Source organism: Micropterus salmoides, unplaced genomic scaffold, assembly GCF_014851395.1.
Source record: "Micropterus salmoides isolate LMB-PRFRI ecotype aquatic unplaced genomic scaffold, ASM1485139v1 Ms_hic_scaffold_16, whole genome shotgun sequence".
Lineage (NCBI taxonomy): Eukaryota > Metazoa > Chordata > Actinopteri > Centrarchiformes > Centrarchidae > Micropterus > Micropterus salmoides.
Window position 1 is genome coordinate 8,298,003 of NW_024040707.1, and position 22,756 is coordinate 8,320,758.

The 22,756-nt window shown below is 38.3% G+C and overlaps 2 protein-coding genes and 1 long non-coding RNA gene across 5 annotated transcripts; 2 read left to right on the forward strand and 1 right to left on the reverse strand.

Annotated features, from left to right (window-relative positions):
- Positions 1-16: 16 nt before the first annotated feature.
- ptpn22 (protein tyrosine phosphatase non-receptor type 22) lies at positions 17-13,411 on the reverse strand. Of its 3 annotated transcripts, none has more exons than XM_038722180.1 (26): positions 13,092-13,411; positions 11,245-11,353; positions 10,643-10,719; positions 10,398-10,493; positions 10,166-10,204; positions 9,870-9,941; positions 9,651-9,710; positions 9,176-9,318; positions 7,010-7,076; positions 6,830-6,907; positions 6,582-6,668; positions 5,582-6,140; positions 5,382-5,468; positions 5,059-5,136; positions 4,753-4,824; positions 4,528-4,664; positions 4,147-4,174; positions 3,200-3,256; positions 2,919-2,987; positions 2,693-2,829; positions 2,467-2,494; positions 1,644-1,706; positions 1,255-1,358; positions 1,129-1,159; positions 954-1,037; positions 17-879 (listed from the first exon to the last, which is right to left on the reverse strand). In XM_038722180.1, the coding sequence occupies exons 1-26, from the start codon at positions 13,191-13,193 to the stop codon at positions 818-820; spliced, it is 2,526 nt and encodes an 841-aa protein (XP_038578108.1). In that variant the 5' UTR covers positions 13,194-13,411; the 3' UTR covers positions 17-817. The 3 variants fall into 3 exon arrangements, with proteins under 3 accessions (XP_038578108.1, XP_038578106.1, XP_038578107.1); XM_038722178.1 differs by having other exon boundaries at positions 3,200-3,295; positions 13,092-13,410; XM_038722179.1 differs by having other exon boundaries at positions 2,693-2,826; positions 3,200-3,295; positions 13,092-13,409.
- A 1,474-nt stretch (positions 13,412-14,885) lies between these two features.
- Positions 14,886-18,974, forward strand: LOC119904947. The gene is made up of 5 exons (XM_038721562.1): positions 14,886-14,981; positions 15,479-15,811; positions 15,953-16,270; positions 17,767-17,920; positions 18,088-18,974. The coding sequence occupies exons 1-5, from the start codon at positions 14,948-14,950 to the stop codon at positions 18,245-18,247; spliced, it is 999 nt and encodes a 332-aa protein (XP_038577490.1). The 5' UTR covers positions 14,886-14,947; the 3' UTR covers positions 18,248-18,974.
- An 810-nt stretch (positions 18,975-19,784) lies between these two features.
- LOC119905228 lies at positions 19,785-21,268 on the forward strand. Its single transcript, XR_005444793.1, has 4 exons — positions 19,785-19,854; positions 19,975-20,157; positions 20,387-20,748; positions 21,131-21,268. It is a non-coding gene; the product is annotated as an uncharacterized LOC119905228 (long non-coding RNA).
- The last annotated feature ends 1,488 nt before the right edge of the window (positions 21,269-22,756 follow it).

The following is a 22,756-nucleotide window of genomic DNA, read 5'->3' on the forward strand; positions in this document are numbered from 1 at the left end:
ACAATGAGAATGAATAGACTTTCTATATTTTTTTAATAAATAATTTTGTGTGAAACCAGCGTATTTAACAAAGTTTAACTGTACAGTTGCATCATATGCATTCAATATACATTCCATTTACTGTACCATAAGATAACCTTTTCAGTATCTTGATGATCCTTTTAAAAGATGGTGCATTTAAAAGCTACAGATGAATATGTGAATTATGGCGTCAAAACAAAACACGCATGGTGCACTGAGTGCCTTAAAGTCTGCCTTTATAACAGAAAAGCGATGTGCTAATGAACTAGGTAGAATGTTATACCCGTTTTCTTATTTCATGCCAAAAACATGCATGCACACACATAACAGGACATAACTAAATATATTCCTCACATCACATGCCAAGTTCAACAGCAATGCCTTGAGCATTAAAACAAGAAGTGTAAAACTTCTCATTGCAGTCTGCCTACTTTGCCAAGTAAATTATTGTAGAGGCTGAGTTTTTGGTTAAACATTCAAGTCATGGCATCAAGTGGCTGTCCATGGTGTACAACAAGGCACTGATCCATGTTTAAAATACAGTACATAACACATAAGAGGTGGTAAGAAGACACTTCCTGTTCTTTGCTGAGGGTGCTACTGTGCTGTGCAATGCAAAGAGAAACGGCTATCAGAGTTTTTCAGGTCCGTGGCTTGTGATCTTCCACAGTATTTTCAAGACACGCTCGCAATAAACTTTCAATTGTCTCAAAAGTCCTTCAGCGATGCAATGTATTATGCTGATCATCAATAGAAGAACAGGTCCATTTTTGATTTTTAGAGAGGGGAGATTGCCTCAAAACCAGGTGTCAGGGTAACTCCTGGGGCCTTTTGGCTTTCCAAAACGGTTCCCAAATCCTGTGGAAGATGAGAATGGTGTTGTAAAAGCTGTATGATATGTAAATGTCATATTAAAGTAGATGCAGGCCTACCAAATTTGAACACTGAAGATGAGGCACCATATGAAGCAGGTGGTGTTACAGATTGGGTAGGAGGTGGTGGAGGGGCAAATTTAGCTGAAAAGATGGTTTGTAGACATGTTAATCCTGCTCTTCTTTTAGACATGGGTGCACTTATTGAGCTCAAATTTAAAATAGCATCACTTACGTTTTTGTTTAGGTCTAAAAAACTTCAAACTCTGGATAAAGGAAACAAAAACACAAGATTTAGTTGGCTCCTGTTTCAAATTTTTCTTTTTAACTGTCAACTTGTTGTGCATAGCTCATGTGTTACCCTGGTTCTAGACATGCCCTTCTCGTTGCTTTTGTCTGATTTGTTTCCTGATGTATCAGTGTTCTGGGAGGGCCTGCGGTTCACATCATGCAGTCCCACTTGTGCTGATGAACACAGAAACAGATAGGAAATGAAATTATTTGCTGCATTTGAAAATGCCCTGATAGCGATCCTTTTCAAACTCACTGTGCTTGTTACATTAAGGCTTTATGAGAAACAATAATTGGAAGTATTGTGGCGTCTTATTAGTAGTCACCACAGCCTTAAATGTTTTATGTGTTCGGCCTACAGTTATTTGACATCAAGTATACGTTTGTCTAAAAATAAGAGTATGTGTGAAAAAGGCTACTTTGTAGCGTGCAGCCCCTTTAATGTATGAAACAACTCACCACTTCCTCCTCCAGCCACGACCACAGACGGTGGAGTGAGCTGTCGAAATGCAGTGAGGGGTTCTGCATTAGAAACACAATGATAAAGTACCCTGATTTAGGCACAATTGTAGATAAATCATGAACAAGAAAACAACAAACCTGACATTTTAGCAATCAAGCTTTTATCTCTTGTTTTGGTTAAGGATGCCACCCAGTGGCGAAAATAGGTCCTTCTAATGATTTATTTTAACCTACATGCCTTTGCACGTCCTCAACATACAACACTTGCAACATGTGATGAATAAAAAAATATTGGGTCACTGACCTTGCATTGTTAACAAATCCCAGGAAAACACCAAACTAACAATGAATTGATCAAAGTATCTCTTCAGCCATAGTCTGATAATTCCTCTCTACCATGTTGTCTAAAAGCTATTAAAACACATATTTGAGCTACATCATTCCAATGACATTTGAACACGAGCACCGTAGTTTAAATTGAGTCGAACACACACACACCATCCTGCTACACTCCTGCTTGAGTAACATTTGATTAAAATTACAGTGCCCAGCTGTTTTAGGAAATGATTCAGTATTCTTTAAAGCCGTTTTTAAAGACTTAACTCTTCAGTAGAAACAAATGGGATTGGGGTCAGTGCCACTGGGGAAGTCAGAAAGTATTACGAGATGGATTAACATGTTGTTGGTTTTGGTCTTTTTGTGGAATATACATATAAGAGAAATACAGAATATTGCTAGCCTTATCTTTTAACTGCCAAGCCAAGCAAAATGAAAGCAGAAGAGGAAGAGGAGCCTTCATTCATGAGATAAAAATGCTTACCTTGTCTTGAACTTTTAGCTCGAACACTCTAGTGAACAATTGAAAGGAAAATGTTAATGTCCTACGAAATGGAAACGTATCATGTTCATCATGTTCATTACTGAATGGAAAAGCACTGTGAGGAGTATAAAAAAATGAGTCAGTGAGCGTCACTCTTTTGTTTGTTTTCTGTTTTCAGGACATCACACTATAACCCCCAGTTTTAGACTTATTTGATCGTCATTACCTTGCTCCTGCTCATAACAACGTCGAGGAATTTTTGGGGCTGAGAGTTGCCATCCCACTCAGATGACAAGCCTACCCTTGATGAGGGCTGTGTTGCTTGTAAGGGCTGTGGGCAGATGGGGGTTTTCTCGCAAGCTGCTGGAAAAAAGCACTTCACTTAGACAACAAGTACAAGCTGCACGAGGTAACTTGTGTGTCTCCGTTGTAGGAGGCAATGATTTACTCACTCGCTTCTGTGCTGAGGACGAATGACTCTGGGGTTCTGTCAGGAAGAGGAGGAGTCAGGCTCTCCTCAGCTGCACAACCAAAGATAAACAACCGTAACTTCTGATGTGTTATTATAGAACAGGTGTTTAGTTTTTTGTGTGTGTGTTGTGATTTTACACTTCTTGAAACGATAGACAGAAATGTTTGTGGATTTCCCTTTGGAAAGCCAAGGGTAATCTCAAATTTCGAAACAAAGATCAAAATTAGATCATAATTCCATCCCTCTGTATGGTGAGCTTACTTTGAGGAAGCAGCAAAGGAGTCACTGGGTCCAGAGGTGGACAGTAAGGGTGGAGGTCTGAAATTGTTGTTGTAAGATCAGGATGTGTTACTGGTACTAGACATAGAGAAAGAAAATAGCGCAAACATAAGACAATACTATTGAACTGATCACACATGCTTTCTCGTCCCTCTCCTCTCTCCTCCTATCACTTCCTGCAGGTGTTTCTGGCTCTGGAGCTGTGGAGTCTGGATCTGTGGTTGCGAGTCACCTGCTGCCCCCGTTTTCCTGCTCGACACCCTCTGCTGCAACTCCTGTTACTAATCCTATTGTTATTATTGTTATTATAATCATTAACATTACTATAAATATCTGTACCATTTTTCATTTAGTCATTTAGTCTATAGCAACATCACCTTTACTGTCTGTACTTCTGTGTGTATATTGTGTAGGCTGCCGCCCTACCCTCTCTCTCTCCTTCCATCCCCCTCTCTCTTCCCCCCCCCCCCCCCCCCCTCTCTCTCTCTCCTTCACCCCCAACCGGTCAAGGCAGATGGCCGCCCACCCTGAGCCATGGTTCTGCTCGAGGTTTCTGCCTCTTAAAAGGAAGTTTTTCCTTGCCTCTGTCGCCTAATGCTTGCTCTTGGTGGGGATTGTTCGGCTTCTGTAAATAACATCACAGAGTACGGTCTAGACCTGCTCTTTTATGAAAAGTGCTGTGAGATAACTGTTGTTGTGATTTGGCGCCATATAAATAAAATTGAATTGAACATGTAGTCATTTTATAATAACTGGCAGAATGGTTAAAAACAGGTACATAACCTGGTAATGACATACATGTTACAAAAAGTTTTAATTGATCACCATATTATTACACACCATAATTTATTGTATTGCCAGCTTGCTTAATTATTAGCCAGTCAATATATAAATTGGTTCTAAACATTGTGTCATTATAAAGATCTTACCTGTGAAGGTCATTTTTGCTCTCAGACTCTACAAGAAGGAGAAGTATATTGCTGTTACATAACTGCCATAATATTTTTAATACTTAGACTGTCATATTACAGTATGTTTCTACAAACTGGTTTTAGAAACCCATCAGTTTGAGTATAAATTTAGCTTTTTTAAAGAGGTTTAAATGTCCTTTTATTTAAGCTACCATTTTATAATTTATGCTTTAGGCATCAACCACATTCTCAATTGTCCGGCGATGTTTTCAAACAGGTGCAGACTTCATTTTGGGCACAAATCATGTGAATACACGCACTTCATCATTCAATTTATCTTTCAAACTCAAAGGTCAGGTCAAGACACGCATCAGCCAGTGAGGAGAAGTTATTTCTTACCTTACTCCTCACCCAAGGTGTTGTCTCATTCAGAGATGCAGTTGCAGCTGGCTTTGAGTTACCGCACCATTCTGAAGACATTCCTATTCTGTTCAGGTTCACTGCTGTCGTGACCTCTAACTTCTGCTCCACAGGAGCTGAAAGGCAAAAATTAAGAATCAATTGATCAATTACATTTTTTGTTTATTGTTTAAAGGATTGTAATTTATGATATTATGAAGTCACCTTGATCAAGAGCCAACTCAAATGATTCTGGGGTTCTCTCTGGAAGTGGGGGGACAGGTGAGGGGGGGCTACCTGGGAATATGGAAATAAGTATTTTAAGTTTTTTATGTATATTGTACATAGTATTTCCATTTCACTGCTGGTAATTAAAGAGTTGCCCCGAGTTTGACAATATAATTGCAGAGATTAAAGTACACTGAAAAAATAATGCTATTAGTCATCTTAAGATCTGTGGCACTAAAAGAAAATGATAATTGAGCGTGCTACAAAATTTAAGAGGTTCAGATTTTCCACTTGTTTTCTCACCTTGCAACTCCCTGACAGTCTCAGCAGCAGCATTGGGTGGAATGATAACCATTAACCTTTCACAAGGATCTGATTGCTCTGGGAGACAAAATCGTAACATAATGTAATGTAACGTACTGTAGATTCTGTGAAGAATATCTTAGCACATAGCAAGATTAAAATAAGAGGATTTTAATGTTTACAGTATAACTGGATGATCAGAGACTGCAAAATTGGAACTGATATAATAAACCTAATGAAGTGAGGAATATGCTCTGGGTAAGCCTCATAGAAGCTGATAGTTTTTTATATTCCAGACTTTTATATACACTGAGAACACCAACCTGCATCCACATCTAGTACATATGATTCAGGGGTTCGTAGAGGCAGGGGAGGAGGTACCTCCTCATCTGTTTCAGCTTCTACAGTACCTACAAAATGCACATCAATTAATACAAATATATACTAAATTAAATTCTGCTAGCCTGTGGTTGTAGAAACTGTGTTCTTTAAGACTAACACAGGAACAAATATGACCATTTACCTGAAGCAGGAGAGCTAAGCTCTAGAGTCTGGTCATTCAAAAACAATGAGGGTGTGTTGAAGATAGGGCTAACTGTCCATTGTTTGGCGTCTTCAGAGTCCACTGGCACTTCCTCTGATGAAGGGGAACTCAATGGAGCATCGAAGTAAGGGTCTTCCACCATCAGACAAATGGCTGCTGCCACAGCTGGTGAAGGTGGAGGGTTCAGGAATGGTACGTCATCGCGTTCCTGTATCTTCTCCTCCGCTTCAGGGCTTCTCTGGCTGATATGCACCAGTTTGGGTGAGGTCGTGGGTCCCTCCTGCAGGTCCTGGGTGAATGCCAGATCCTCAGGAAAGCTCTGGAGCAGGTGCCATTGTCGGTCGTCCCACTGCATGTCCTTATCTCTCAAGGCAATGAGATTTTCTGAAGCAGAATGCAGGGGAGTGTGGTACTGGGGAAAAACATTGCTTTCCTCATCAAGGAGGTGCTGGAACTGTGGAAGCAAATCCAACTCCTCACTCAGGTCAGAGAGCTCGCTTTCAGTGTCAGGGGTATTAGTGGATGGGACCATTGTCACCTGGCCAGATTGACAGGATAGTGTGGGTTAACAGCTTTTGATATGATATTTGATGTAAATTAATGCTTGGCAAATATGAGTTTTGCCTAACATTTAGTATCATGGTGTGTGCAATATTTTATGTATGTAAAAAAAGAGGCCCTTGCATTTGAACAAATCATTAACTTCCTGTTAAGAGTTTAGCTAAGGACTGCAGTAACCTTCATATTTCATTTTTGAATTACCCATTCTACAATATGATTATTTTCCACTGAGATCACGTGACTGCATTCTCTATCAATGCTACTGAAACCACAAAAAAGCCTGCCACTGCTGTTGTTTCTGCTTTTCTGGTTGTGATGGTTGTGCTTGTCAGTTGGTGTTGGTGGAGCACGTATTGTACATTTCCATTGTCTCTATGTACTTTTACTCATTCGCAAGGGAGTGTTCCTGGTTGTTCACCTCATTTCTGCAGGTCTGTGCATCCATGGACTGCAGATATCTCTCAAACAGTAACTTGATGGTTCTGTAGACCAGCTCGTATTGTTCCTGAGGTTAAACAACAAAAACCTGCTCTGTTAGATGACATAGCCTTGGGGCATGACGCACAACACAAATCATTAAAAGATCTGCGATAGAGGGAAAAGCTGACATGAAGAATTGCCTGAAATGTGGTTCTGCTTGTTAAAACAAAAGAAAACAGCAAGTACCTTGGTTTGAACCAGGGAGGGCCTCTGGGTCCTCATATTTTGAACTAAGTCATAGATATTGAAATCCAGCGTGATCATCTAAAAACAAGCACACACATCAGCACAATACAGCTTGCTCTGTACTTTAATCTGACTTTAGATAATGAAAGTGTAAAAAGTACTGCAGCAGGAATAGCTCACCTGTTTCTTCAGGAGATTCCAAGTGTAATCAATCACACACAGGGCTCCTGTTCTACCACAGCCAGCACTACAATCACAGCAGCAAAAAGTCACATTTTAACCACTCAGCTCATCTCCAGCATGAGGGACATTTCAATATGATTAGTCAAATAATTATTATTATAGAGGAGTTGTAGAAGGCATCAGCCATTATAGTATTTGTAAACCACTGATTTTCAAACACTGTGTCATGAGTGTCTTGATTTTCTGGTACTTATTTGCACTGCATTTCCCAAACGGCTCCCATCGGTTACTCTAACCAGGTTTATACAAATGCAGACAGTCATTTCCAAATCCACTATTTTAAAGGCTTATCTTGCAGATCAAATTAAAATTATAAAAAAAAGTTTTTGAAACCCATTTCAGTATACAGAATGGGGTTTAGTTTTAGTAAATATGCTCATTTATATTATTGCACATGATTGTCCTCTAAAAAGCACTCCTAGCAGTGTGATATAGTGTCAAAGCAAAGTACAGCAGAACATTACATGGTGAAGCTTTTAATGTTAAGTTTTTATGGACACTGTCTCACACAGAAGTTGATCCAATCAACATGAAGCAGTTAGTGGTAGGGTTGGTTAGTTTAGTATAATATCAGAGGTGTGTGATATCAACTCCTTTCCCTCTTGAGTGTTGAAGAACAAAATCACATTTTCCAGTGAAAAGTCTTTCACTGCATTTTTTTTTCAACAGCTGTCTATTGGTGATATTACTCAGTGGTGTGGTGACTGGCATCTGTGTAGGCTGGATCTGTCTGACTGAACAATCTATTTCACAAGACATCATCTTCAAAAAGTGTGGGCATGTCATGGCATGGCATGTTTTTTAGTATTTTAATTGTTACTTAAAGGATATAGTGTAGTTAGTTAACAAAAAAGCCATGACACGTTTACTGGGAACCAGTAGTACAACTATATGTAAATGTACACTAATATATATATATATATAAATTCCAAGTAACTCACTAATTTAAACGTTTTTATGCATTGTCCATATTTGCCAAATTGATTTCTGTCTCTATCTTATTGTTGTATCTATTGTGTAGTCCTCCCCGACACGCTCCAAAAAACAGAAAACAAACTGAAAGTAATTTTCTATATCATTGTGAGATGGCACATTCAACAAAGTAAAAGGGTGGATGTCTGTTTTAAATGAGCCAAAGTTTAAGTGCTGGAAAAACCGAGGGGAAATGCCCATACATACACTTTAAATCTAGTGGGTCGTTGGCTAACCGCCTACGCACACTTCCTGTCTCAAAAAAGAAACAGGAGGTGCCTAACCTCTAAGGCCTCAACTAAGGGACATGTACATACTGCCCACAGGCAATACGTTTCCATAGTAACTCAAATAACTGTGTGATTCTTCAGCGTGATCACCCCTTGCCTTATGGTTTTCACACATTAGAACTGAATAGAGAAATGTATTGTATTGCTACAGTTGATCTCCTGATATTGCAACCAACCTGTCCATCCAGTAATAATAATAAATTATTATTATTATAGACTTTATTTGTATAGCACCTTTTATACAGTAGCTTATATATTATGCAGCTCAAAGTGCTTTTCATAAAAATGCAATTAAAAAAAATCTTTAAATTTGTAAAACCAACCATTTAAACAGTCCAATAAAAAAAAACATGTTTTTTTTTTTTGTACAGAAGTTGACAAATATGCATATGCAGGCTCTTCCACAGTTTTGGTCCATAATAAGAAAAGGCTTCTTAGTCAACTGTCTCTGTGTGTTGTCCACATAGCTATAAACTTTCACATCATGTTGTTGTTTAATTTGGCCCAGTGAGAGCATTTACAGTGAGGATAGTGGACTGAGTCCTGTGGAAAACCATTTAACCATTTATGTTACTATGAAACATGTTAACCAACAAAGAACTGTCTTCCAGTTAAATCAGCGTGGAACCAGTCAAAAGCCTTTCCAACCAAATGCTTTTTTCTATTAGTGTCGTATGACAAATTGTGTTAACCATTCCGGACTGCCCGACTGATATTTGTCATGGCAGTTCTCATCACTAAAAAAGTTATTCAATTATTTATATACTGAGAACAGGCTGAAACAGGCCGAAAATTATTCATAATAAATGGATGAAGATCATTTTTTCTATTGAGGCCTAACCTGCAGTGGATGCAGATGGGGATGTCATCATGGTCTTGATGGGAACGCATCTCATGCAACATTTGTAAAATGGGAGGGATGGAGTCTGGTACACCATGATCTGGCCAGTTGACATAGTGCAGCTGTGTCAAAGTTCGGCTACACTGGAAAAAATAAAAGCATTTTTCAATGCAAGCTTTTTGTCAGAACAAATGTTATAACAAAGTCATTAATCAGTTCAAAACACAGTTGCCATGCTTTTTGCTACTCTTTGTGTCATTGTGGTAGTTGAAGATTTACATAGATAAAATGATTTTAGCAGATGTTAGTAGAGTCTGTCTCAAAATGTCAAATATGACCACATTCATTTTGAGATTTTCAACAACTGCTCTAGTCTTTGTAGCAGCTAACAACATGTCATCTGATAATCTCTTGCTTGTCTCAGGAGAATTTCCCTGAGAGTTATTCTCACAGTCAGGGTGTAAACAATACTTACGTTATGATAAGTCACCCGTAACGTCCTTGTCAGATAATCACCTTTGTTTACCTCAGAATCCTGTAAAATAAAAAAGACAGCAGTGCATCTTTAAGCTTAGTACTCAGTCTTGCTGTTTAAAAAAGTGTGTAAATGTGAAGTGATGTGAGCATATGTTATAGAACAGTTCTAGGAACCCAACAAAGTAGGAAGTGCAACAGTGAGAATAAAAATACTCACACAGTAAACTGTGAAAGGCTCACAAACAAATGGCTGTTCTTCTTTTTGTGGCCAGTATCGCTCACACTTTTTCTACAAAAGGAGTAAAGAAAGTGCAGTGTTTTTCACATTTTACTTTTTACACAAAAATCTATTGAATCTACACTTTAAACCCAACACATACAATGATACAGAGCAGTGGTTTACAAAACCACGCCAAACTGAAGGCAAAGTGACACACAAAATGCAGAAGTCTTGAAGATATACAAATTATGGAACACAGAAGTGGAATGAGGAAACCAAGAAAATGGTGTCACCTTTCCCATTTCAAATTCTCGACAGGCCATGACTACGACCTAGAGCCAAACAAGACAATAAGAATTAAAAAATATAAAATGAACACATCTTTAACTGGGGGGGTGGGGGAGTTCAGAAGGTCCGTTTATGTAGTCAAAGAGCTCTTTTGATAAGCATGCTAACAGTTGTTTTGAGAGGAATGTTATGTGCTAAAACACCTTGTTGTGTCCACAAATGAAAGACAGGTCATACCATTATGTTGTACTCCCAAATCATCCTCAAGAAGTCCAGTACTGTGTGAGGCAGAGGGCCTTGAGTAGCGATGTAGGCCCTGGATCCTGACACTCCCTGCATACAAAACACAGCTTATAGTCAAGAGTCAGAGGATGTTAGTCACATTTGCACAAACCACATAAGTTATATAAATGTTACATTTGCCAAAAATGTAATTTGTATGCATAAAAAGGATTCCCCTTGCAAGGACGTTCTTAATGTACCTTGATAAAACTGGCGTTGATGTAGTCTGCGTCATTTTTAGTTGTGAGAAGAGTGAGCTTTACTCTGCTGTGGTCAACTAAAATGAGAGGAATATGTAGTTATAATATGAATGTCGCACAACACAGGAGTCACTGAGCTGTACCTTTTCACACCCAATACAGAGAAATAGAATAAAACATGTTGGTTTTTGTATTTTTTTACTAGATACTAGAGATACAACATATTCCACATTGTCAAATCATAAAATGTTTTTACAAAATAAATCAATCATGATCTATTAACAGAATTAGTCACACTTGTACAGCATTATTAACCTAGAAGAAAACACATTTTCTAGCTCACCAGTATCACTTTTCATAATTTCAGGTTCATCATACACATAAAAATGTATGTATTCATGCAACACATAACACTGTAAGCCCTTGACTGTTTGATCAATCTACGTTTATGTTTAGCATTAATCTGCAAGATGTATGAATATAGGGAGTCATCCTTTCTTAGACATATCTTATCTGACACTTAATCAGATGCAGAATTATATCTATTGTCTCATGCAGAAGTAAGCCGAAAGTTTCACAAATCTGCCTTGAGCAAAGCTTACAGGGAACAATGTCCTTGTATCGGTTCTTCTTGATGTTTTCCTGCTTTTCTGCTGTCTTGGAGGGGTAGGTCTTGTCAGTGCGGTACTTAGTTGACTGGTTTTTTAACCTCTGAAAAAAATACAACACATACCATTCAATGACAGCATTTTGGTCATAATTGTTTGCAGACTTTTTTCTCACTGCATACAGTGCAAAGGAACATGCTTTTCAGACAAATTATACACTGCTGATAAACAAGTCGCTTTAAGAATGTGTCTGTGGTGGGTAAAATACAGAATATATTGTATTACTGAGACTGTCACAGAGCGGTTAGGTATAAACTCCATGGTAATTTTGAGTTGTTATTTGATAGTTGTGCTGCTGTGTTAGATAGATTGCCTTACGTTATGAAATGCCTCCAGTTTTATGTGTACTTGCTTACTTACTTGTTTTCTTTGTAGGGTGTACTTTAGTCTGATGCCTGCTCTTTTTCACATTATTATGATGTGTTCCACAGAAGTATAGTTGTAAGCTGATATACTGCTCATTTACATAACAGAACAGGTGCAAATGGGATAAAACTGTTTCTCTGATGGAATATAATATTCTAACATGTAGCATGGCTTGTTGAGGTGATACATGCAAGGATATAAACTAGTGTACAATAAGCACACCTAAATTAGGTTTACTCAACTTTTATTTAACAAAGTCTCATGAGTTTCTGTGAAGGGCTTCTTTAGGGCAAATTAATAGATTCATGTTATATATTAAAACAAAACCATACTTTTCATATTGGGAGTTTTATGCCTTTCAATGCTTTCATGTCATAGATAACTATTTATCAACACCTTACTGCTGAGACACGAATCTATGATGGTTGAGGCGCATTTGTATTATGATATTTTCATAGTTGTTCAGTCTCACTGGAGAGTCAGGAAAAAGAGAGGCTGATGGCTGGCGAATTGCATGTGAATTGCATTTGAACAATGGTCACAAATGGTCAGTTTTTATGTGATTCAACCACCGATGACCAGAATCTATGACTCACTTTATTAGAAACTGACAAGATGGCATAAAAATGGTGAGGATTTCCATCTGGAATTTACTGTGCGGAAGGTTTGAAGTCATCGCACGTCCATGCTTACAGGATTTGTTAAGACACTGGCCTTTTTGTTCAGAGGCCAGTTCTTGCAGTTCCAACAGTCTGCTAAAGGCCTTGCAGACCATCTGCGCTGCCACAGAGTGCTTTTTGTTCTCAAAGGAAGTGATGCAATAGACCCCTTCCTATGGAGTGGTAGCAGAATGACAGCAGAAGGGAAGCATGTGAAGCACACAGTGCTGTCCTCAGGCACAGGTATGTCACTGATCACCATGGTAGCAACCCACAGATGATGTCATCCTTGGACTCAAGACATCTGAAGGAGATTTTTTTAGTGCGTATACGTGCACTTGTGCGGGACTGTACATGCATTGTTGTATACAACACTGATAATAATAATAACATAATAATAACAATGACTGACTAACTGAATGATATCTGTTTTTTAGTTTTTTGACGAATTTGCCTATGGGTCTTCCTTGTTCATGCGCCTTCAGTGGCAAGCGTCAGTGCAAAGAGGAAGCACAAAAGTGGCATAAACCGTTATAATAATAGCAGCATATTACTTCCCCGAACATGATGCCTTTTGTGAAAAGTCGTAAAGTCTTTAAAACTATTAACCTTTCCTCTTGCTATCTGTCATTTCATTTAGCATAAATAAACATAGCAATTATGACATGGTTTCGGGTTCCTCGGCTATGTGGAGGCTTCATCTACGATGCAACGCACAACAGTACTTCAACAAAAGGAACATAACACTTGACCCACCGCAAACTCCCCAGCAATGCCACTTGGTGCGTCCTTGTCCACAGTCTCCTGACTCTCCAGCTGGGCCAATAAGCTTCTCAGTATCCAAGCCTGATGCTCCATGGCTAGCTGTACACTGCCTGGGATAGGGTACCTTTCACAGGCATGTCATAACACAAAGGTCTTCATCCACAAGTCATAGATTAGGGTCTCCAAGGCTTGGGTTCAGGATGGTGGCACGTCTGTTGTTGCAGCACAGAGTACTTCTCTATTGCAACTCTCACATCAAGGAACTATTATGAGGGAACGTGTGATCTGTCTCAGAGGAAGCAAGAGTAAGTTAACTGGTTTTGTGGTCAGATTAAAAATATTGCCGCGCCCCCTGGGTGTCTCTCACTGGGTCCTAAAGTTGCCTGTTTGATTGCATCACAGTGTCACAGAATGAATGGGAGGGTAACTCCCACGAACAGTGGGCCACGCATTTATGCATAGAAACAGGCAAGGACAGCTGTTCCTACCCAAAGTCAGAGTGCAAAGCAAGCAGTCTAGCTTGTTAAACCACAGTCAGGACACACAAGAGGCGTGGAGGAGGGCAGGCGACAGAGGCAGGAGTGGTGAAGAAAGAGGGTGTGAATCCTGAAAATCCTGATGTTCTGAGCCAGTAATTAGCAGCAACTCACTCAACTCTCTAGGTCTTCATTTATGCCTACTGAACGTCCACATTAGCCAATGACACTATCTGAGATAAAGTACAGTCAAGTAAATGCTTTCTTGTAAAACTCAAATTTGATCAACTTACTGTAATTTGTTTGGTGGGTCAGTTTCTAGCTGTATTAAGTTGACTTTAAAGATCAATAGGAGGACCTCTGTTTCAAGGATCTATGGGCTTTAAGTCACTCGTATAAGACTTCTCTTTATTGTATACAGAAAGCTTGATGTTAAGAAGAGTATGAATAAAAGTAATAAAATATATGTATAACAACATCCTATACAGCTATAGTATAATGATATAAAGATGAAAATTAAGACACATACTGAGAACAGGCTTACCTGAGAAGCTGACATACAGTTCATGTGAGAAGAGGTAGCATTTATGTGTAACTGTATCCAGTTACACATGAAGAAAAAATGCCTTAGTCAGATATGCCATGATGAAGGCGAGAATGCGTTGCACCCTGCATTCAGCAGGTGTTGCACACTGCATCAGTGGCATGAGGACATCTAGTGGCTTTTGGTCAATTAACACAAGATCAAGCTGAGATTAACCAAGTTTTAGCCTCTCTGCACTGGTCTGTGCTTTTTAGAATATATATTGAGATTTTATTGATTACCTTTAAAGCATGTCATGGTTAAGCTCCCACTTATATTGCTGCTCCCCTATGAGCCAGATTCCAGCCTCTGATCTTCAGGCAAGGCTCTGCTGGCTTTTTCTAAATCTTGGTTTGAGACAAAAGGTGAAACACATCTTTTTAAAAAACTTTTTCTTCATTAAAACACACTATTTTATGTCCAACAATCTGATTGTATTTCTCTCAATGCAGTCCTAAAATGTTTAATCCAGGTTCATCCATGTAAGGCACTTTTTAATTTTGATTTGAAAAGTGCTGTATAAATGAACAAGTTTATTATCATTATAATTCACTCAGTGGTTTATCAAAACCATCACTGGATAGAATCACGTCTGATATTGCAAATATGAAGTAGTTGTGATGATTTTGGCAGTGCATATGTGTTCTAGGCATAACAGCAAGCAAAAGCTATGCTGTAACGCACAATGCACCAACAGGAAGCAAAGATCACCACAGTCCACCTCTACAGCTTCCTGAGTGTTGCTTACCGTTGTTAAGATTTCTTAGTTAAGATATTTCATCATCAAAATGAAGACACTGTGGCTGACATTGCTTTTTCATGGTAAGTGGGCAATGATTTACAACTTGCATTGTGGATTATAATCTGTTTTTTCTGTGTGCAAATACCTGTTTCAATAATAAAGTTAAATTGTAACTGTAATTTTTTTTAATTACAGTTACAATTTTAGTTGGAGTAACTATTGTGCCATAATTGAACACTTTAGACATTTTTTTAAGCAAATAAGTGCTTGCTTGGATATGAGTGCATGATTTTTAGAAAAGTTTATGTAAACCATTTTCTCACATCGTTTAATCATTCTTACTTTATATTTGAAATGTGTGTAATCTGCCTGACGGAAAAATATTTCTTTCAGCTGAATATAATAGAGTATGATTACGTGTGACAAATACTTTTGATAGATTAATATAATACAGTATTTACATTCAGATATTGAAATCAAGTTGAATGTTGTGTTTGTTCTTGTGGAACAACCTGAAACAAAAGCATTTTTGCTGTGGCTAAGAGCAGTTTCATTCTGATTGTACTCTGTTTTTCAGCAAGTCTTCAGCTCCAGTGTGATAAAGGGCAGATCACAGCACACATTGGAGATGAATTCATTGTTTACTGCAAGTATGACACAGCCCGGTACCTGTTCAGTAAAAAGTACTGGTGCCGAGGTGACTCCAGAAGCACCTGCGAGATTTTGGTGGATTCAGATGGTGGCACTAAAACAATGAACACACAAAGGTCTCTAATTATAGATCAAGGAAGAAGGGGGCTGTTTGTGAAAGTCAGTGAACTCCAATTTGACGACGCTGGAGTGTACTGGGTTGGGATTGACAAAATATATGCTGACCTCATGACTTCAGTTCATGTGGCTGTCACTGAAGGTAAGAATTAAACATAAGTTTTTAATGATTAGCTTAGAAAATGTACATTACTATGACAATTATGGACTGCATTTGGACATTTAATTGTTTATATGGTCAAGCTGAATGAATTCAAACATATCACTTGCTTCTTTGTGCCAGTTCCAGTATCGAAACCCAGACTTTGGCCCTTGAGCGCTCTAGTGGACAGGCCAACTTGTTGGGGGCAGCCAGTGACAGTGCGCTGTGGCTGTAAAGAGGGCACTGGCGTTCGTTACTCCTGGTATCAAAACACTCACCACAAGGATGTCCTGCTTCACCACTCCTCAGACTTATGGCTACACTGTGGCACAGTGGATAAGGATAGTGATTATTACTGTGTTGCCAGTAATGTCATAAGCAGTCAGGGGAGTGATATCCTCTCTGTGCAGGTCCTGATGCCTGCAAACAGCAGCTGTATCTATGTTGTTAATATGCCGGGTAAGAACTGATAGGGTTGTATTCGCTCCTTTTAAATGCAATAATTAGTAACACTTTCTATGAAGTCTGTGTTAATAATGTTTTATCAATTTCTTAAGTAGGCTTCATAACATGCACAATGACTTAATTTTTAAATGCTATAATACATTATTGTTTCATAACACAACGTATTAAAGAGGTATTATGCCCATTTTCAGGTTCAAAATCCTATTTAGGGGTTGTACCAGAACAGGTTTACATGGTTTTACATGACAACCCATATCGCCAAAATGGCACGATCGTCATTTTGCTGCGAAGCTTCGACTGTGAGATTGACAGTCGAATCAGGCTCCGCCCATTGAAGCATCAAACCTTCGACTATGTGGGGTCAGCCCTAGTACCAATACAACAAAAATAAATTAGGCATTACAATTAAACCTTTTAAGAAATTACAAATATGATCTAGGCATAGTGGTGAGTATGGTTATGGCACTTTTATGACAGAACAAAGGTGAACTAACATTAATAAGTACCTTTATACAGTGCTAATATATATGACCTTTTTATAAGGTTTGCAGCATTATGAATGCTTGTTGCTTCAAGAGAGAACAAAGAAACCTAGCTATATCATTTTATACAGTGTGAATGGAGGATAGAAGTAAACATGAAGCCAAGCCATAAGATGTTTTATTATTCACTGACACTTTTGTCATTTATGGATTTTTGTTTGTGGCCCGTCAGTTTGCACTTTTAGCAAGGCTTTTTGGCTCCATTTACTCTGTGTCAACACACTTTTGAAACTTCTCTTTTTTTTTTTACGATTGTGATATCAGGATTTACACATTGCATGATGGTTCCTGCTCAAATACACCCTTACTTAGTTGAAAATGAGCTGCCATGAAGGCGGAAAGCCTTATTCCATCTCCACTTGTTATCATGCAAAATGAGTGATTGTGACACTTTTGTTATAAGTCTTGTTGAATTATTATTATATTTATTGTTTGTATAGAATGGATTAAAGCCCCCATGTGTAGGATTGGATTTTGGTTGTATTAAAAATGACAGCGTGGCAAAAACCAGTGCAAATCAACCTTGGACATAGTTTGCACCAGTTTTTACCGGGGAATCTGTGTTGTATTTAATTTTAACAAATTCACTTCACTGAGAGGAAGCCTCTCTTTTGCAGCCCTGATCACATTCACACTGGAAGCTGCCCAGTACCGCAGCCAAGCTCCACTGGAGCTGTTGGGGGCCTTGCTCAAGGGCAGCTCAGTGGTTCAGTGGTTCAGGGATTGAGCCGGCGACCTCCCGCTCATAAGCTTGCTTCTCTAACCTTTGTGCCACCACTACCCCAATATAACATTACACATTGGAAACATGGGCTTCATAAAAAGTACTGATCAGGTCTGCTTTGCTTTGAGGCTGTTGTGAAATTCTTATTACAAAATATATACATTCATTAAAGGATGGCACTGTAATGTCTTTTGTTTAATCATTTAAAATCATTTAATCTTCAGGCCAACCTGTTTATGACTGTGCAGACAGAATGAGCACCACCACAGCCGAAACCCCACCTCTGACTACCAGCCAAGCTACCATAGAAGTCCTTTCTGACACAGGAAACCAGTCTTTACAAATCAATCAAACCAATCAAGATGTGTTTTTCAGCAGGTTAGACTACATTTGTTTTACTATAATAAAAAAAAATATATGTAAAAAAAATCAAATAATAATAATAGCAACACTAGAATTAGATTTATGTATTAATATACTGTATCATACTGTACAAACTGTTTGCTGTCCAAAATCCAGTCAGTAATCAAGTCTTTGTTTTTCAGGGCATGGACAGGAGTACCACTTTGGTATACTTTGCTGCAGTGGAGTTCTTTTGCATCCTTACTTATATTTCTGTCCATTGTACTCAAATGTACAAAGGCAAGACACAAACGTGCTAAGAGAAAGAGGCAAGTTCATTTTAGGCCCCATTTGGCTCCGTGACCTGCATTTTAAAGATGATAGTTCTTCGGAAGTCAGCCTCTGTGACTGTGGTTTTTTATACCAAGGCACTTTGATAACACGTGATAAATTGTGAAGAGACTGGGTCATAATGTACGTCAACATGTTTATGAGACTGTCTTATTGCAGCCTTTATTAGACTGATTACTGTTCATTTCAAATGATAGCTTTCCAATGCCACTACCAACATAAACAAGTCATCTCAGGCCCCTGCATGCTTTACCAGGCTTCAAATATATTTAAAGAGGTAAATAAATATGAATTCTCCCTCAACATGCTCAAATAATACTATAATTATACTGTATTTATTACACTTAATATATTAAAATTAAAGTGTTTTTGTAATATTAAGCAACAACAGAACGTTTACAATGCCATCTGGGAATGATGACCATGACTAATGATGAAAGTGGAAACCAGGAACTGGTTTTGAACATTTTGGAATTTGTTAGAATGCAAATTTTCTTTTCAGATCAAGAGTGTTAGGGAAGGATATGTTTCAGGCCCTGTACTTTTTACAAGCAGAAAGAGAAGCCCATTCTGACCACAAGAAACAAGGCACTCATCTCCATCATGTTCAAACCACGTAGTTCCCAACAAAGTCCATGCAGTAATAATAACTTCTGCTATTTTGGCTTTATTCTGATACATATGTAAGTGTGATTTGAGCAACAACTCAATGAAGGAGTGTGTGTAAATAAAAGTATAAAATAAAGTAAGCTGTTGTCACAGTTTTTGTCTGAGTGAGTGTAAACCAGTTACAGGTACAACTATTGTCTGGAAATGTTGTATTATGATGAATGATGTAGGCCTATGTGTGTTTTTCAGAAGAAATGCAAATACCTCACCCACATATTTGGAAGCTAATCTGTTGCCCAAAGAATATATTATCTAAGTTTGATAAAAATTCCAGTATGTTCAGTACTGTACACCGAATACATCTATAGCATCCCTTCCATCTGAAGCTAGAAACCTGAGATGTTATCCTATTGCGAGTAAAACTGGGCAGCATCAGTGTTGTGAGCCAGACTATTCATCATACCTTGTCTGGTGGTGTACATGTTAGCCTACCATTGAAAAGATGGCAAATTGGGACTTACCATCAGAATACACACTGTCATAACCATGTATGATTTATAAAGACTTTCTGGTACGTTGTAAAGTTGGTAACTTTTGGATAAGGATAAGATATGAGTCAGCGTTTATATGGCCACATTAAGAAGCTGCAGGTGTAAAGAAGGAGCCAGATTCACCATTGTAGAGGCAGAAGCAGCTACAGCCAAAAATGATTCTTCACATTTAACCTAGCAGCTATTTGGGTAAGTAAATAATTCATCTGACGTTTTTACAAACTGCCCTACCAAAAATAACCGAAAACAGAATGAAGATAATAGACTAACCTGACTAAAACATGAATCATTAATGTTTGTTAATGTTATGCTAGCTAACTGATAGCAAACCTTAGCTAATTACTTACATTTGTGTTTGTCTTTGCCAGAAAGCTGATTGACCGCATCCAGACTTGCCTGTCATGGGTGTCTCCTACTTCCTACTTCTGAGCTGTATTGGCCTTGCCATTACTGTTCAAGGTGAGCAGCAGTAAGGATAAGCTTCTGACACATGTGTGATTTTACACAAGCTGGTGTTTGTTCTGCCATTAACATGTCCTCACTTCTAGTGTTTATCTTTCTCTTTATTTTTCACTTCAGGTCAAGACTGTTCCAAACCCCTGGCAGGACCCAACATGTATTTGTTGAGCAGTGATAGTCTTTCACAAACATTCCCAGATGGGACCCAAGTTTGTTTTTTCTGTGATCCTGGTTACGTGTCTGCAGGAGGGTCTGCAGTCATCACTTGTAATGCTGGCACTTGGAGTCCCGTGAGGCTGAAATGTGAGAGTAAATATTTGCGTTTTGTTTTTCCATTCAAAATCAGCAATATTACACAACAAGTTTTAACTGTTAATATTATCTGATTTGGAGTCCTCTAGTGAATATGCTGATAATATCACTAGCTATTATCAGCTGATAATAGCTAGTCTGTTGACCAGTCTGTTGAGTCAGTCGTGCATTATGACATCCAGTAATTAATACTTATGAGACCTTCCTTTCTTTTTTTCAGAGAAGAACTGTAATTCTGCTGGAGTAGTGGAAAATGGACAAATTGATTACCCTACAGGGACTGAGTTTGTGATCACTTGTAACGATGGGTTAGTGAATTGATAACTCTTGATAATTAGTTTTTGAAATGTACTTGTAGCACATTTTAACTCATTCCAATCACAGTGAGTGTTCAGTAGGTCTGCGTACTTTTCAGTGTTGTCATGTGAAATGCAAGGGTTAACACAGATCCCTCTTGAAATGTGTTGTCTAAAGTCTAACTTTTTGAAAATTTTATTTCTCTAATTAGTTACAGATTAGTTGGAAACAGTAAAATTCTTTGTGGTGTCCAAGGGTGGGACGGAAGTTTGCCTGTATGTGAAGGTTGGTAATCTGTTTGACACAAGACTAAATAAAAAAACTTATTTCCATTCTAATAGATGCCATTTTTATTTTGCAGTGGTGACTTGTGATCCACCACCTGTGGTTGAACAAGGCACTTTCAGTCCAAAGAAAGAGACTTATAAATTTAAAGAAGTTGTACAGTACAGTTGTCAAAACGGTTATACACTCGATGGATCAAAGTCATTATCATGTTCAGAGGATGGGACATTTGTGCCTGCTCCTCCTAAATGTATCAGTAAGTGTTTAAAAATGTTTATTACCTCTTTCTCAATGTAATCTCAGCTGTGACTGATACTCTCACACACTCTGAATAAGGTTATTTTGAACAATTGAATAACATTAACATTTTCTTTGCCTGCAGAGGTTCAATGTGGTGATGCTGTCATTAAAAATGCCAAATGGGTTGAAGGTTCTCGACCCCCTTATGGATACAAGGCTACGGTGACCTACCAGTGCATATCTGGATACGTTATGACAGGACCGAGTACCCTGACATGTGAAGTGAATAGTCAGTGGTCACCTGGACTTCCAGAATGTAAAGAAATGAAATGCAATGAAATGAAAATTACTACTTGAATTATGTCTGTAAATGAAATTCACCTGTTATGTTTAAACATGATTAAAAGATGATTTTATACTGATGTTGATGTTGTTACATTCTTACATGGGATTGGCTTGATTACATAATAATAATAATAATAATATAATAATAATCTTTATTTGTAGAGCACTTCAAAACAAGTTACAAAGTGCTTTAACAAGTGTAAAACAATAATACCCAAATGACAATAACACATAAACAACAAAAAAACAACAACATGATAATCTAAAAGCAAGAAAACACTGAAAAGACTAAAATACACGTTTAAGACAAATATAAAATGAGTAAAATAGAATAAAATAAAAGGGATAAAATAAAGTAAAATAAGATCGGGAAAGGCTCTCCTATAAAACTGTTTTAAGAAGGGACTTAAAAGAGTTCACTGACTCAGCCGACTTGATTTCCTCGGGCAGGCTGTCCCCTTTAGTTTTCAGTTGAGACTCTGGAACAGACAACAGACCTCTGCCTGAGGATCTCAATGTACGTGCTGGTGCGTATGGGACTAAAAGGTCAGAAATATAACAAGGCCAGAGGCCATAAAGAGCTTTAAAAGTGATCAATAAAATTTTAAAGTCAATTCTAAAACATACTGGGAGCCAGTGTAATGAAGCTAAAACAGGGGTAATGAGGTCCATAGATCCAATTTTTGCTATATTTCTAAGTTGATAAAAACATGATTGAACAAGCTTGGGTGGTGTGCTGCTTGTAATTTAAATTACAATCAAATCAGACACCAAGGTTCTTTGCAACAGGCTTAATGTGATTTACTAGGGAACCAGCAGATGGCAGTATTTGCTTTGCCATCTGCTGGGAGCCGATGACCAGGATTTCTGTTTTGTCTGAGTTCAGCTGGAGGAAATTATTTGACATCCATTTTTTAACTTCACAAAGGCAGTCGGTAAGTGAACTCTGCATTCTAGGAACTGTGGATCTGACGGGCAAGTACATTTGTGTGTCATCAGCATAAATATGAAAAGAAATGCCATGTTTATGGATAATATGTCCAAGGGGAAGCAGATACAAGGAAAACAAAATGGACCGACCCCTGAGGTACACCAGAACTGGACAGAACGAAGAGACATAGTTGTTTACAGACACGCAAAACTTCCTATTTGACAGGTAGGATGAAAACCATTCTAGGGCAGTACCAGAGATCCCCACCCAGTGCCTCAGTCTGTCTAACATGATGTTGTGATCAATGGTGTGAAAAGCAGTGCCAAGGTCCAGGAGTACCAGGACTGAGCACATGCCTTCATCAGCAGACATTAAAAGGTAATTGGTGACTTTAAGCAGGGCAGTCTCAGTGCTGTGGTACTTCCTGAAACCAGACTGAAACTTTTCAAATAATTTGTTATTTTCCTGTACAGTGAGCAGCTGTTTGGACAC